The sequence below is a fragment of the Mixophyes fleayi genome, chromosome 3, assembly GCF_038048845.1.
Source record: "Mixophyes fleayi isolate aMixFle1 chromosome 3, aMixFle1.hap1, whole genome shotgun sequence".
Taxonomy (NCBI): Eukaryota; Metazoa; Chordata; class Amphibia; order Anura; family Limnodynastidae; genus Mixophyes; species Mixophyes fleayi.
In genome coordinates, this window is record NC_134404.1 from 343486940 (window position 1) to 343502339 (window position 15400).

A 15400-nucleotide genomic window follows, 5' to 3' on the forward strand; every position below is an offset into this window, starting at 1 on the left:
TATAAAATTGTCAGATTTGTACATGTTTGTTGGAGTTTGGGTTATCCAGAGCTCTCTACTGTGGGATGACTTTTGCTTCATCTAGGCACATTTCATAGTGAAAGCGCAGAATTAGACAGACTTGCTAATAAAAGTAACACATTTAAAATACATGAAATAAAGGACGTCTCAATGTTCCTCTACTGTTCCACAACTACCATCTTAATCTCCCTAGATTACCCTATTACCACCCTCTACACAAAGGGCCCTCTTAAGAACCGGATGGCCCCCCTGGGCTGCAGGGCCCCCGGGCACCTGCCCAGCGTGCCCAATGGGAAAGACGGTCCTGTCTACACAGCTAACACAAGACAACAACCCTCTGACCAACATAGCTGTGTGACTGATCACACAGCCCACTCAATACTTTTACCTTTGCATTTTAGCTGGTCCAATGTGCAATATGATGTAGCACATGCCCTTGTGTTTCAAACTCCCATTGTCCCATAGATTGTAAGCTTGCGAGCAGGGTTCTCTTACCTCTCTGTATGTATTACCCAGTATTGTCTTATTAATGTTTGTTCCCAATTATAAAGCGCTACGGAATTTGCTGGAGCTATATAAATAAATGTTGATGATGATGATGATTTTAGAAATAATTTCAGAGGGTGGTCTAAATGGGATTAAATTACCCACCACAGGTAAACATCCAATAGCAGACTGGACGAGTGGCGCAATATATATAATAAGTTCATAGAGCTGATCCATGCACACGTTAGCGCTGGAAGTACGTGGATTTATTGCAGGTACAGGTATGCACTATGATGTGGATTATACTGCTCCAATATTTGGGCATTGCTGCAAAATAGGGGCGATTGCACATAGAAAATGCAGCGTGGACGGTTTGTCAATAGGTCCCATTTAATGCCCCTACATTTACATTCCAAACAACGTTTGATAAATGCCCGGTGAACACGGTCTTAACCAAGTTGTTTTTCTATGCAGATGACTGATGACTATTTAATATTCTCCTAATACAGTTCCATAAGGTGACAGGTGAGTAACAATCTGCAATCTCTATTATATGAGGAGGGCGAGACATCCGGCACGTCTCTCTCGCCTGCACTGGGTACAACTCTGACCGTTCTCCTCCAACGATTGTTCTACTTAAGCTCCTAACAAATAAGGCCGGACCTTTCCTTTCCACTTCATTTATCCCTAACAAGGATGCTGAAAATGACCTTTTTACAATCAAAATGCAAAGTCCCTATTGGAATTAATGAGCCGAGGGGCCTGTACGTGAGGTGCAGGAAACATTTCAGAGGTCAATGTACAAACGGCGGCTTTTCTGCCCTCACATTAACCCTCCGTTCCCCCAGTGCAGGGCGCCGGCCCCGGACGGAGTCTGATATTGTTGTGTCCGGATTAATCTCATCACTGAGGCTCCATGCACATCACATAGGTGGGGAGCGCAGGAATAGGAGCTGAAATATCTGGTTGCATTTGTGGGAAAATAAAATAAATGAAAGGCCAGAGATTGTTAAATATTTAAGATTTGTGTCTCAAATTGAAAAAGCCATGTCCAGGAGAGACGTTCTCATTCCACATAGACTTCAGGAAATCAATATTCTGATTCGCTATTAAATGGCAGTGTATGTGCCTGGGCCCTCGTGACATTTACAGACATTAATTAATAACATGTCCTGTTTTGTTGTTACTGGGGGTCATTTACCAAAAAAATAAATACGGCAGCGCAGGTTTGCATTTTTTCTGCCATAAATGACCCTCATTGTGGTAATTGTGTATTTTCAGGTCACCTCCTCTATCTTTACATTAAACAAATCATCATCATCATCATTTATTTATATAGTGCCACAAATTCCGCAGCGCTGTACAGAGAACTCGCTCACATCAGTCCCTGCCCCATTGGGGCTTACAGTCTAAATTCCCTAACACACACACACACACACACACACACACTCACATACAGACAGACTAGTGTCAATTTTTATAGCAGCCAATTAACCTACCAGTATGTTTTTGGAGTGTGGGAGGAAACCCACGCAAACACGGGGAGAACATACAAACTCCACACAGATAAGGCCATGGTTGGGAATTGAACTCATGACCCCAGTGCTGTAAGGCAGAAGTGCTAACCACTGAGCCACCATGCTTCACCTTCTTACATTAAACAAATGCATGTAATCCATTTTCATCCAAGCTTTGCAGAGATTTGCCCCAAGACACAAAGCTAGAGCAATAATGTAATACATACATTTAATGACAGTCGAGTTCTCCCGGCTACAGGTTCCTGAACTCATTAGTAGGCAAAAGTTCTTAAAATTGTGAAAAAATGTTCAAACTTTTGCAAATGTCAAAGTCTTGACCAGGATGGAACCTGTTCGCATTATGATGCATTCAACGTCCATTGATTTTTTGAACATGCTCAACATGCGTGTAAGTTGTTCATCGAAGATGGAACGAATAAATCTTGATTGCAAAATAGATTATTTTTTTTACTTTTTATTCCTAAAATTCAGCTTATTGGAGCATTGCTTATGTTTTATATTAGCCATGACAGATATTATACCCCAGAAACGTTTATTTTCATGTGGGGCAGACTATATCTGGTCACCGCTGCTGTACATGGGCCTAATATGTTTAATGTTAGGGAGTTGTTCTATTCTCCAACGTGTGTTATTTACTTGCAGAATGTTGGACAAGTTGTGATCGATTTGCAAATTTATTTGCCGGCAGCAAATCTCTGACAATTGGCCGAGTCGCGAGGACACGCGCCCAATTACTGCGAAGGTGATGCGAAAATCTGTCTATTTTACAAGTCATTGCAGAACTATTCCAAATATGGGCCGTCTTCATCTGTTGAAATACATTATAATATTAGGGTTTTTTCAGATAAAATAGAATTAACTGTCTGCATTGTGCGTAGAAAAACTGTGGCTATCCCACATTCTGCACCATGATCCATCTATTTCAATCCAGATTCTATGGACTATAAGGAGAGGTGGGCTTCCTGCCCAACATGGCTCCACTAATCCATTCACTACATTACTCCCCCGCAAGTTACATGGTTATATATGACCCCCCAGGTATCTAGACCAAACTTTTCATGTTTTAGAGACACCACAGTAGTGTCAGTGTTTTAGTGAATATCATCAATATTCACTTTTGCACTGTTTCATCCCACACTATATAGTCTATATTAATAGAGCTAGAGAAATGACAATAAATTTATTATCCTGTGTCCTGTTAGGGTAGGAATGGAATAGGATAGAAGGAATAACATGGCAGCAGATAAAATGTATACAATTAAATTGATCTTGATTTTGTGTACCATAATTAACCTTACTATTACACTTGTTAGCCAATAGCCAGTGGGCTAAATATTGAATAACACACCTAATGATCACTGTCGTAAATTGCTCCGTTAAGTTGTATTTCATTATCTTTCACAAACTTATAAAAGAGGTTTCTGTGATCTGTCGTCTTGCAATCTACTTATACTGCCAGTTAAGGACTGATATATCGCATCTGAAGCTCATACAATTTATTTTATTTATCTTGATTTGGTGTACCACAGTTAATATTATATTCATACCATTTGAGAAATATTTGGTATACCAGAGGAAATACTATACTAGTGATACATTGCTACTAACCACTGGGAGAATTGCACTTTCTTTGCTCTGTGACGTTTCATAATTATTTCTGTTTCAATTGTGCAGCAACACTTGAACACCAGAAGAATTCTCTGCCCTCATATAGTTTTCCAGTTGATGATGACCACAACTCAGAGACACCAACAACAGCAGCATTTGGTCAACAAGCAAGAAATGTATTAACTGGAGTCGCTAGTGTAGACAAACACACTTGTCAGTGATTACAAAAACCTAATTAGTGTCTGAAAGTGTATTTTTAACCTATTTTCGAGAGGGAATGTGGGGTCCAGATTCTGAAGATAATTATAATGATGAAGTTAAAGAGGAAGAAGCGCAAGTGTGGCAGTTCAAGTATAATTTTGAATAAAAATAAAAAAAAAAAGATGTTGAAAGTGAAGACTGTGGTGCTGATGATAATGGATAAGTTGGTTTACAATATTCCCCCGTTATTATCTTGAAGGCTCACATGCAGTTTAACGAGCCATCAACAATTATATCATGAACAACTTCCAGGCTGCTGGATGGGGCCTACTGGCATTGATTCCTGGGCGATGACAATTTTCTTTTAGAATGGTGTTTGCACTGGTTACCTGGCAATTTCAATGACACTGCAGTTTAAAATTCCTAAATGAATACTGCTACCTTTCACATGCTTATATAGGTGTCAATTTTGAGAGTCCAAAATGACCAGACATCTTTATTGTCTTTCAAGAAGATCCTTGTAAATTACAATAAGAGGTATCTGAAATGGGCCTGCTCAACGTGGTTGACCGGTCTCTCCGAGTGCAAGACTCTGAACACGGATGTAAGCTGTTGACATGCACAATGCGTGACTTTCGAACCATGAGACATCTTCACACAAAGGCTTTAACATGCAGCTGCAAATCTGGTCCTTACTCTCCTCCCTCTCACTCGCCCTGATGATATTACTGAGCCTCCTTATTATCACCCTGTGTACAGCGCTGCCATCTCACAGCAGCCTTATATAGTGTCTTATAGTGATGCGCCACGATGCAGACGCAGTGACTTTAGGTGATGAGGTTTTAAATATTTTGTTCTTCTCTAGTGTGCAAGGGTTTGCTCTGTTCTTTGGACTGAATGTAATTAACATAAATACAGAACTGGAGAGAGTCCCTTCCACTTCCGTACCGTTCTTTTTGTACTGATTAATCTTCAGCGATCTGCAGAATATTGTTCCTATTATTCCTTTGAACATAAAACCTGATATATTATGCAGATCATCCTGTGCTTAGAAACCAGTATTAAACCAAACTCAGTTGACTTCAACATCTTCCTCAACATTCGCAGATATGTTTTGGTACGCTGTTCCAGCAAATAATTTAACACAGTAACTCTGTTCCTTAAGTTCCCTGCATTCTGCTTCTCCACATCCAATAAGGAAACTTTGCACAGTTACAGCACCGATCACACGGACAACAAGAAATCAGCAACAAATGACTCACCGGATGGATTTCGGAAGGTGATTGCTGGAAGAGAAGAAAAAAATGAGTTTAGTGTTTCCCTATTTCCCTAATACAACTAATTAAAATACAATGAAATGAAGATTACATCCGCGGAGTGTACAATACACAGTAATATCTGCAGCTGCTTCTTGTGGTATTTATAGTCAATAACTCTCATATTTATTAATCAGCATTTTAGTAATCTGCACCTAAACGTTCTCACATTAATCTCTGCAGCTCTGACAAGATGTGTTCTGCCAAGCACTGAGGCGACAATGTGGCCGGGGATAATCACCCAACGTGCGGAGATGACAGGACATGTGGTTTCATTGTACGACTCAGTTGTCTGTCACTTCTCTGTTCTACAAGCCACAAAGCTTTCCTCAAAATCTCCCTGGAAGGAGCAAAATCTGCCAGCAATGTCTGGTCCCTTCAAAGTGGAAATCTCTTCAATAATTGAATGATGTGTAATATAAATAATCCACATGCACAGGAATAAGGATACAGCTTGGGAGGAGGTTATTTAAAGTGCAACTGTATCTAGCCGCAACGGAAACAGACATTTTGTCCGTTCACTAGGAATCAGTGACATCACTGAGAGTGCAGCCTATCCAGTCACTAGGAATCAGTGACATCACTGAGAGTGCAGCCTATCCAGTCACTAGGAGCCAGTGACATCATTGAGAGTACAGCCTATCCAGTCACTAGGAACCAGTGACATCACTGAGAGTACAGCCTATCCAGTCACTAGGAATCAGTGACATCACTGAGAGTGCAGCCTATCCAGTCACTAGGAGCCAGTGACATCACTGAAAGTACAGCCTATCCAGTCACTAGGAGCCAGTGACATCACTGAGAGTGCAGCCTATCCATTCACTAGGAACCAGTGACATCACTGACAGTGTAGCCTATCCATTCACTAGGAACCAGTGACATCCCTGACAGTGCAGCCTATCCAGTCACTAGGAACCAGTGACATCACTGAGAGTACAGCCTATCCAGTCACTAGGAACCAGTGACATCACTGAGAATGTAGCCTATCCAGTCACTAGGTAACAGTGACATCACTGAGAGTGCAGCCTATCCATTCACTAGGAACCAGTGACATCACTGAGAATGCAGCCTATCCAGTCACTAGGAACCAGTGACATCACTGAGTACAGCCTATCCAGTCACTAGGAACCAGTGACATCACTGAGAATGCAGCCTATCCAGTCACTAGGAACCAGTGACATCACTGACAGTGCAGCCTATCCAGTCACTAGGAACCAATGACATCACTGACAGTGCAGCCTATCCATTCACTAGGAACCAGTGACATCACTGACAGTGCAGCCTATCCATTCACTAGGAACCAGTGACATCACTGAGAGTGCAGCCTATCCAGTCACTAGGAGCCAGTGACATCACTGAGAGTGCAGCCTATCCAGTCACTAGGAGCCAGTGACATCACTGAGTGCAGCCTATCCAGTCACTAGGAACCAGTGACATCACTGAGAGTGCAGCCTATCCAGTCACTAGGAGCCAGTGACATCACTGAGAGTGCAGCCTATCCAGTCACTAGGAGCCAGTGACATCACTGAGAGTGCAGCCTATCCAGTCACTAGGAGCCAGTGACATCACTGAGTGCAGCCTATCCAGTCACTAGGAACCAGTGACACACACACAATATTTGGCTATCAAACCAAATCTAAACATCTTTAACACAGAACTTTCTTTAGCTTCACAATTCCTTCAATATTGTAAGTTTGATTCAACAACCTTTCAAGCTCTCAAGAGGTTCTCCAGCAGATGAGGCCATTTTTGCCCGTCTAGTGTTCCAATCCCTGGTTGTATATTTGTAAAAGATATATGTCAGAGTTTGTAAGAGTTAGTTATAACGCAGTAAAACAAGTTGGGCCCCCAACCTGTCTGGAGATTTGAATCTTCCAACCTGAACACAGGTTAAACTCTTTTAAGGTTTATTTTTATGACCTGAGTTAAAGCCGGGATCACTGGAAATACTCCAGTTGTGATTGGCTCCATGAATTTATCTATCAGATGTATACACAACGGACCTTCTACTGTCACAACATAACTATGGTCCAGGTGAACCTCTCGTGGTGGAATGAGAGTCAGATTTGGAAATGTCATAAGACTAAGAGGGACATAAATTGTTTTTATTGTCCGGTGATAAGAAACAATAAGGCCTTGAATGCCGTACGGTGAGAGAATCGCTCTTCTCCTTGGAAGCATCGTCTGACGATAAATCTGGAGAACTGAGAAGACTCCTGTAACTCTGTGTCATAAGCAGGTCAGACACAAAGTGTTGTTTTCACTGTGTAGAGGCCTCTAAATATTACACACAGGGTATACAATAGGGACTAGAGGCCTGATTCATTAAGGATCTTAATTTAAAAAACTTCTTATTTCAGTCTCCTGGACAAAACCATGTTACAATGCAAGGGGTGCAAATTAGTATTCTGTTTTGCACATAAGTTAAATACTGACTGTTTTTTCATGTAGCGCACAAATATCAACTTTAAATGTCAGTGTACAAATAAGCTATCAAGTATTTGTGTGCTACATGAAAAAACAGTCAGTATTTGACTTATGTGCAAAACAGAATACTAATTTGCACCCCTTGCATTGTAACATGGTTTTGTCCAGGAGACTGAAATAAGAAGTTTTTTAAATTAAGATCCTTAATGAATCAGGCCCTGGTATCACATTCAGGGCTGACTCAGGACTCCAAACTGATTCAGAACTGCTCTAGGATCTGGGAGGGACCTGCTCTAAAATTCTGTGATTTTCCAGCTGCTGTGGAACTATAAGTCCCAGCATTCCACAACAGCATATACTGGCAACTGTAGTGACCAATGTTGCAGAACCGCAGGGTGCCGAAGCCTCTTCTAGAGAAGCGTCTGATATAACTACAGATTATTCACAGCAGTCCGTCAACCCATCAGACAAACGTAGGAATCCCGTGTGCCTGGGACATTCCTGATTTTTCTCCCTGTAAATATGTAACTGATACTGTACTTTGCACACACATAGGTCGGTGGAGATTAGTACAAGAGAGAAGTATAACATGCACAGAAATAGAGACGTCGGTGCCAATATAGGGGTAAGTGTCCGAAACAGCCCTGCAAGAATTTTACATAAGTAGTTTGAAAGTTGTAAAATAAACGTGCTTCATATGACCGCAGTGAATCATTAGGGGGGTATGTTACAACATTTTAAAGCACTTCCGCTTTGCTGTTGCGCAGGTTATGTGTGGGGCCGGCTAGACAGAACTCGACGCACCAATCCTCCTCCTGACATTTATTCCACTTGGTTATTACACTCCTCCCGATGTTTATATCGGCAACATTTGGATAAATAAAGCTCCATCCCTGAGCCGCACTAACCCAGCGCACAATCCACTCAAACACACCTACCTTCCACCCAATCACAATCACTGTTTGGTGAAGCCCCGCCCAATACAGTGTAATCTTCAACTATTTCGCAATCTGCAAATCGGTACTGTCCTATCGAAATCGGAACAGTTGGGAACCATGTTGTGATGTCAATATTTTTGCATTCTAAATATTTCTTTTGATATATTTTAACTTACAAACCCAAGTGAAAAAAACATCAGATAATTCCAAATAATAAGCATCACGTTGGACAGTATTAGAAAATAGGGACTTTTCCAGGACAAATCATTACAAGGTCTGGCCCTGGAAATTAGGGACGGAGGTCAGCTATGATTAATTTAATGTGACATAAGAGCCACCATACTGCTCCTTAGAAGTGTATAGAATCCTTCCACTGAAGTCAGTCGCTGACATATTTCTGTGCTGTGGGTTACTTGTCTGTATGAAATATTCAGCTCCCTGTGACTCAGATGCTGTACTGTGCGAGCCAGTGGTGTGGAACAGCTGTACACACAAAGCATTCTCTCTCTCCGAGGCTTCACGCCTCAGTGACCCGCCGCTGTCCGGGCAGTCAGGTCCCCACACTGGGGACAACCATGACAAACAGCTTGGAAAACGCACATGAATATGGTGAGAACAGCGGACTCTCTGGTGGAGCCTTCCAGTCCCGGTCATTGGGACATTACAGGAACTGACAAGTATAAACACAGACATTGGAGCCAGTAAATACACACAGACTAGTCTATGACGTAGCGCAAGGCTGATATTTAATGGACGAAGTGGAATTGATAGAGCAACTTGCCATGAGGTTGAGGAGGTCAACAGGGCCTGATTTGGGGGTATTGAGAGAAAGCCGCTACCAGGCAAGAACTGGAAATATGTGTTCAAAGTGTTTAAATAAAGAATCACACATTAAAAACCTCTTACTTACTTATCCAAGTTCTTCACTATGAAAGTACAGTTCAAGCCAACCATACAATATCCACACCAACCCCCCCCCCCAGTCCCCCTGGAGAAGTATTCGCTCCTTTATGCAGCTCTATGTGACTTGTAGTCTTTTGTAGGGCAGTATTTTTATGCATAACATGTATATAAAGTCTTTGTACACCGTACACATGTAGGGTCGTCTGGTTCACGTTTGGACGTACGTCTGTTTATGTAGCGTATCTTGCATGATTCTGAACTGCGCGTGCCCAGAAAGGAACATTACACCAATAACCACATATCTCTTAGACCCGTTACAGGGCAGGTGTAAGTACTGACTGATGGTTATAACTGGCACAGCATAGTTTTCAAATTAAAAATGACATGTATGCGTGCCAGTAAATATTACAGAACAACCGTTTGCAACTAAAATACAGAACTTACGTCCAAGTTGCGCTCAGACATGAATCAGACCCGTAGAGTCCACATGTAGACAATACCCGACCTGTGCATCTTCAATGTACAAATACCATCCCAGAATCACCCGAATTAATGCCAAGTGTATGTAGGATGCAGGTATCGCCCTCAGAAGACTTACATCAGCAATATAAAGAATGATCTCTGTATTGGGCTACAAGGAGGAGGGGGTGTAACTGCTGTACATACAATATGGTACCTACGCTCTTTGTAGCGGATCGTCCGGTTGGCAGAGTCCCCTGGTCCAAAGATGGTGAATGGAGTAATCTTGATGTCATATTTCTCGAAAACCTTCAAATCCCTGAGTCTGTACTCCTGGAGACCCCCTTTCTTCACCTCTCGGGCTGGCACTGTTATACTGTTGGTACCTCGCTGGTTGGCCTGAAAATCAGACGGTCCAATAATAATCTTATAGAGCACAGACTGAGTACAAGTAAGACAAATATATTAGTCTGGTAATAAAATATATCATAGAAAAGCCTATATCACAGCAGGAAAAAAATATATCTTACATTAGTTGTTATCATGTGTGTTACAGAAACATTATAAGGTGTCTCCTGAGAAAGCAAAGGTTAATTTGTAGGATGGAGAGAGTTATATTGTACTGCCTGCTTAATATACAGATGGAGTAGGGTATATTGTACTGCCTACAGGGCCTGATCAACCACTAGGCTGACCAGGCTGCAACCTAGGGCGCTGGGTCCCGGGGGGCGCGGCGCTGCGGGTATTTTTTAATTTTTTTTTCTTCATTCATTTTTTTTTTCTGGGTGGGGGAGGGCGCCGCGGGGGGTCGCCGCGGGGGGTCGCCGCGGGGAGGTGGAGGGCTCGACGATCAAAAGCATTGGTGGTCAGTGGTTAGCAACACACAGCCAATCGCCAGGCTGCCTGTTGCTGTGCAGCAGACAGGAAGCAGGACGTCTTCACTTCCTATCTGCTGATCTGAGGAGAGGAGCGACGCTGGCACAACTACAGGTAAGTGAAGGGGGGAACTGCCCTGCATATCTATAGGGAGGGGGGGGAAACTGCCCTGCATATCTATAGGGAGGGGGGGGAACTGCCCTGCATATCTATAGGGAGGGGGGGGGGGAACTGCCCTGCATATCTATAGGGAGGGGGGGGAACTGCCCTGCATTTCTATAGGGAGGGGGGGAACTGCCCTGCATATCTATAGGGAGGGGGGGGAAACTGCCCTGCATATCTATAGGGAGGGGGGGGAACTGCCCTGCATATCTATAGGGAGGAACTGCCCTGCATATCTATAGGGAGGGGGGGGAACTGCCCTGCATATCTATAGGGAGGGGGGGGGAACTGCCCTGCATATCTATAGGGAGGGGGGGGGGAACTGCCCTGCATATCTATAGGGAGGGGGGGGAACTGCCCTGCATATCTATAGGGAGGGGGGGGGAACTGCCCTGCATATCTATAGGGGGGGGGGAACTGCCCTGCATATCTATAGGGAGGGGGGGGAACTGCCCTGCATATCTATAGGGAGGGGGGGGGAACTGCCCTGCATATCTATAGGGAGGAACTGCCCTGCATATCTATAGGGAGGGGGGGGGAACTGCCCTGCATATCTATAGGGAGGGGGGGGGGGGGAACTGCCCTGCATATCTATAGGGAGGGGGGGGGAACTGCCTTGCATATCTATAGGGAGGGGGGGAACTGCCCTGCATATCTATAGGGAGGGGGGGGGAACTGCCCTGCATATCTATAGGGAGGGGGGGAAACTGCCCTGCATATCTATAGGGAGGGGGGGGAAACTGCCCTGCATATCTATAGGGAGGGGGGGGGAACTGCCCTGCATATCTATAGGGAGGGGGGGGAACTGCCCTGCATATCTATAGGGAGGGGGGGAACTGCCCTGCATATCTATAGGGAGGGGGGGAACTGCCTTGCATATCTATAGGGAGGGGGGGGAACTGCCCTGCATATCTATAGGGAGGGGGGGAACTGCCCTGCATATCTATAGGGAGGGGGGGGGAACTGCCCTGCATATCTATAGGGAGGGGGGGGAACTGCCCTGCATATCTATAGGGAGGGGGGGAACTGCCCTGCATATCTATAAGGAGGGGGGGAACTGCCCTGCATATCTATAGGGAGGGGGGGGACTACCCTGCATATCTATAGGGAGGGAGAGGGGGGACTGTCATGCATATGTATAGGGAGGGAGAGGGGGACTGTCATACAAATCTATAGGGTGGGAGGGGGGGGGGCTGCCATGAAAATCTATAGGGAGGGAGAGAGGTTGATATGTATGAAGGAGGGCAGAGGAGGGGGGCTGATATATGTGACTGGGGGAGTTTTGATGTGACGGGGGGGGGATAGCTAGCTAGCAGAGTGGAGGTAAGGAAAATAGCTGCAAGGGGGATGGATGCAGGGTGGGAGGTAAAGAAAATGGCTGCAGCAGGGGTTAAGGAAAATGGCTGTGGGGGGGGGTTGTGGTTAAGGAAAATGGCTGCAGGGGGTATTTAAAAAATAGAGCAGCTTTGGGGGGCAGAATCTCATGATTGTGTGGTGGTCACATGGGTGGTCTCAGCAATCACTAGAATACTAAATATTAGTGAGATGGGGCTGGTAGAGGTTTGTATTTGATTGACAACAAATATTCAGATATTGCTTATATATGCCTGTCCAATGGGGTACTTTTAGCTGGCCATAATGGTGTGTTTTGTTTTAACTAAAGGGCCTAATCATTCAGGGTTTGCATTATAATACATTTTTGCATTTTCAAAACAGGACGCAAACTTTCCAGAAGTCAGCGAGAGGATAACAAAGTTGCAAGAGAGAAGAGCAAGAACAGGTAAGAGACAATGGCACAATCTGTCTAAATTTGAATGCTGGAGAATACACCTGAACATTCATATTCAAGAGTGTTCCTATACACCTATATATTCGGAGGAGGGGGGGGGGGGCGCTGCGGCCGTATTAGCCTAGGGCGGCCAGAACCCTTAATCAGGCCCTGGCTGCCTACTTATGTATTCTGATGGAGTGAGGTATATTGTACTGCCTGCTTAATATACAGATGGAGTAGGGTATATTGTACTGCCTGCTTAATATACAGATGGAGTAGGGTATATTGTACTGCCTGCTTAATATACAGATGGAGTGAGGTATATTGTACTGCCTGCATAATATACAGATGGAGTAGGGTATATTGTACTGCCTGCTTAATATACAGATGGAGTGAGGTATATTGTACTGCCTGCTTATGTATACTGATGGAGTAGGGTATAGTGTACTGCCTGCTTATGTATACTGATGGAGTAGAGTATATTGTACTGCCTGTATAATATACAGATGGAGTAGGGTGTATTGTACTGCCTGCTTATGTATACAGATGGAGTAGGGTGTATTGTACTAACTGCTTATGTATACAGATGGAGTAGGGTGTATTGTACTGCCTGCTTATGTATACAGATGGAGTAGGGTGTATTGTACTGCCTGCTTATGTATACAGATGGAGTAGGATATATTGTACTGCCTGCTTATGTATACAGATGGAGTAGGGTGTATTGTACTGCCTGCTTATGTATACAAATGGAGTAGTATATATTGTACTGCCTGCTTATGTATACAGATGGAGTAGGATATATTGTACTGCCTGCTTATGTATACAGATGGAGTAGGATATATTGTACTGCCTGCTTATGTATACAGATGGAGAATATATTGTACTGCCTGCATATGTATACAGATGGAGTAGGGTATATTGTACTGCCTACTTATGTATACAGATGGAGTAGGGTGTATTGTACTGCCTGCTTATGTATACAGATGGAGTAGGATATATTGTACTGCCTGCTTATGCATACAGATGGAGTAGGATATATTGTACTGCCTCCACTGTTACATACTTTGCTCCATCTGTCATATTAAGTATGATTTTACCAGAGCTACAGAGATTCAGGTCTCCAACTTGTACCGGTGACAGATGTAAGGAACAACAGGGCTGCAGGTAGGGTTAGAACCTCTCTAATAATGTGAGTGTATCCTATGTCACATTACAACACTCTCGCTCCCCCATCTATACTCCAGTCTGTGGTTCCTGTGTAGGAGCAGTTTATATAAACATACGAGCTATGTTACAATACAAATCATGTTACAATGCAAGGGGTGCAAATTAGTTTATTATTTTGCACGTAAGGAAACACTGGCTGTATTGTCATCCAACACACATACTTCATAGCTTTATTTTTGCCCTACTCCAACTATAAATCTATCCCCACATTTTAAATTTACCTCCCCCTCTAATGTAACTTGGTTGTGCCTGGGTTCGCTCTCCTTACTGACTCAGATACTTCTACCCTTCGCTGTAAGATAATAATTGTTGTCATTTAGACTGTAAGCTCCAATGGGGGAGGGGAATGATTAAATATTCTCTGTACAGCGCTGCATTATATGTTGGCGCTATATATAAATAAACAATACTAGACAATAGTCATAATGTCGAAAAATCCTCCCACAGAGAGCTCCTGTTATGTTCTTCATATCTATCTCTCTCTCTCTCTCTCTCTATATATATATATATATATATATATATATATATATATATATATATTTGCCATTTTTGTACAATTTAAGGCAGCTCGGGCAGGTCGATGGTGCACACTTGTGTGGTTGGATACCAGTCTCACAGGTGATCAGATTGTACAGATATATTTTTCTCCAATCCAGATAAGGAATTGGTTACTGGTTACAATCTGTTGATTATGACCAGTGACTGGGCTAGTAGTAGTCCTAACGAGCCGCGGTAACCTCAGGACTCTATCAGTTTTATGGCCTTTGAATATCTAGATAATTAACATATCATATAAATCTTGACCATACGTCTACACCGATAAGAGTTTAATGCAACCGAACAAAATAGTGCAAAATCAACAACACAAATGTAAAGCCATTTTAAAGTTTTAGGGCTAGATTTACTAATCTGCGGGTTTGAAAAAGTGGGGATGTTTCCCATAGCAACCAATCAGATTCTAGCTGTCATTTTGTAGAATGCACTAAATAAATGAAAGCTAGAATCTGATTGGTTGCTATAGGCAACATCCCCACTTTTTCAAACCCACAGCTTAGTAAATCTAGCCCTTAAACTTGTTTTAATATAAAATTCCCTCTTCTGGTGCTTGTTTATGAATCTGACACTATCAGGATAATGGCGGAAGATTTTACCCTGCACGGCGCAGACAACGCGCTTCTTGTCGCACTGAAACTGCGCAGAGAAGTTGAAGGTTCTCTGTTATTCTTATCTGCAACATTTTATTGTTTTTCCAGCCAAACCTCATCCGTACAATACTTCATCCGACCAGGAGCCAATCCACACTAGTCATTGCTGGGTATGACTACCCTTCCACTCTCTGGCCTTGCTTGTAGGGCCACAAGGGGCCCCTGCATTATGTTCCATCTCTTTCTGCTGAGCTATAGAGGTTTTGATGCCAATCAGCGCGCTCTTTCATCTTTTTTATGGCTGAGGTTGGCAGTGTGGGAG

At 43.3% G+C, this 15400-nt stretch overlaps 1 protein-coding gene across 4 annotated transcripts in view; it reads right to left on the reverse strand.

The window, feature by feature from the left end:
* The window catches only part of MDGA1 (MAM domain containing glycosylphosphatidylinositol anchor 1), a 272622-nt gene that overhangs the window by 37102 nt on the left and 220120 nt on the right, over positions 1-15400 (reverse strand). For all 4 annotated transcript variants that reach the window (XM_075204446.1, XM_075204447.1, XM_075204445.1 and 1 more), the window contains 2 exons: positions 10119-10296; positions 5117-5140 (listed from right to left, as the gene is read on the reverse strand). In XM_075204446.1, the coding sequence (XP_075060547.1) occupies positions 5117-5140; positions 10119-10296 (202 nt within the window). The remainder of the gene's footprint in view (positions 1-5116; positions 5141-10118; positions 10297-15400) is intronic.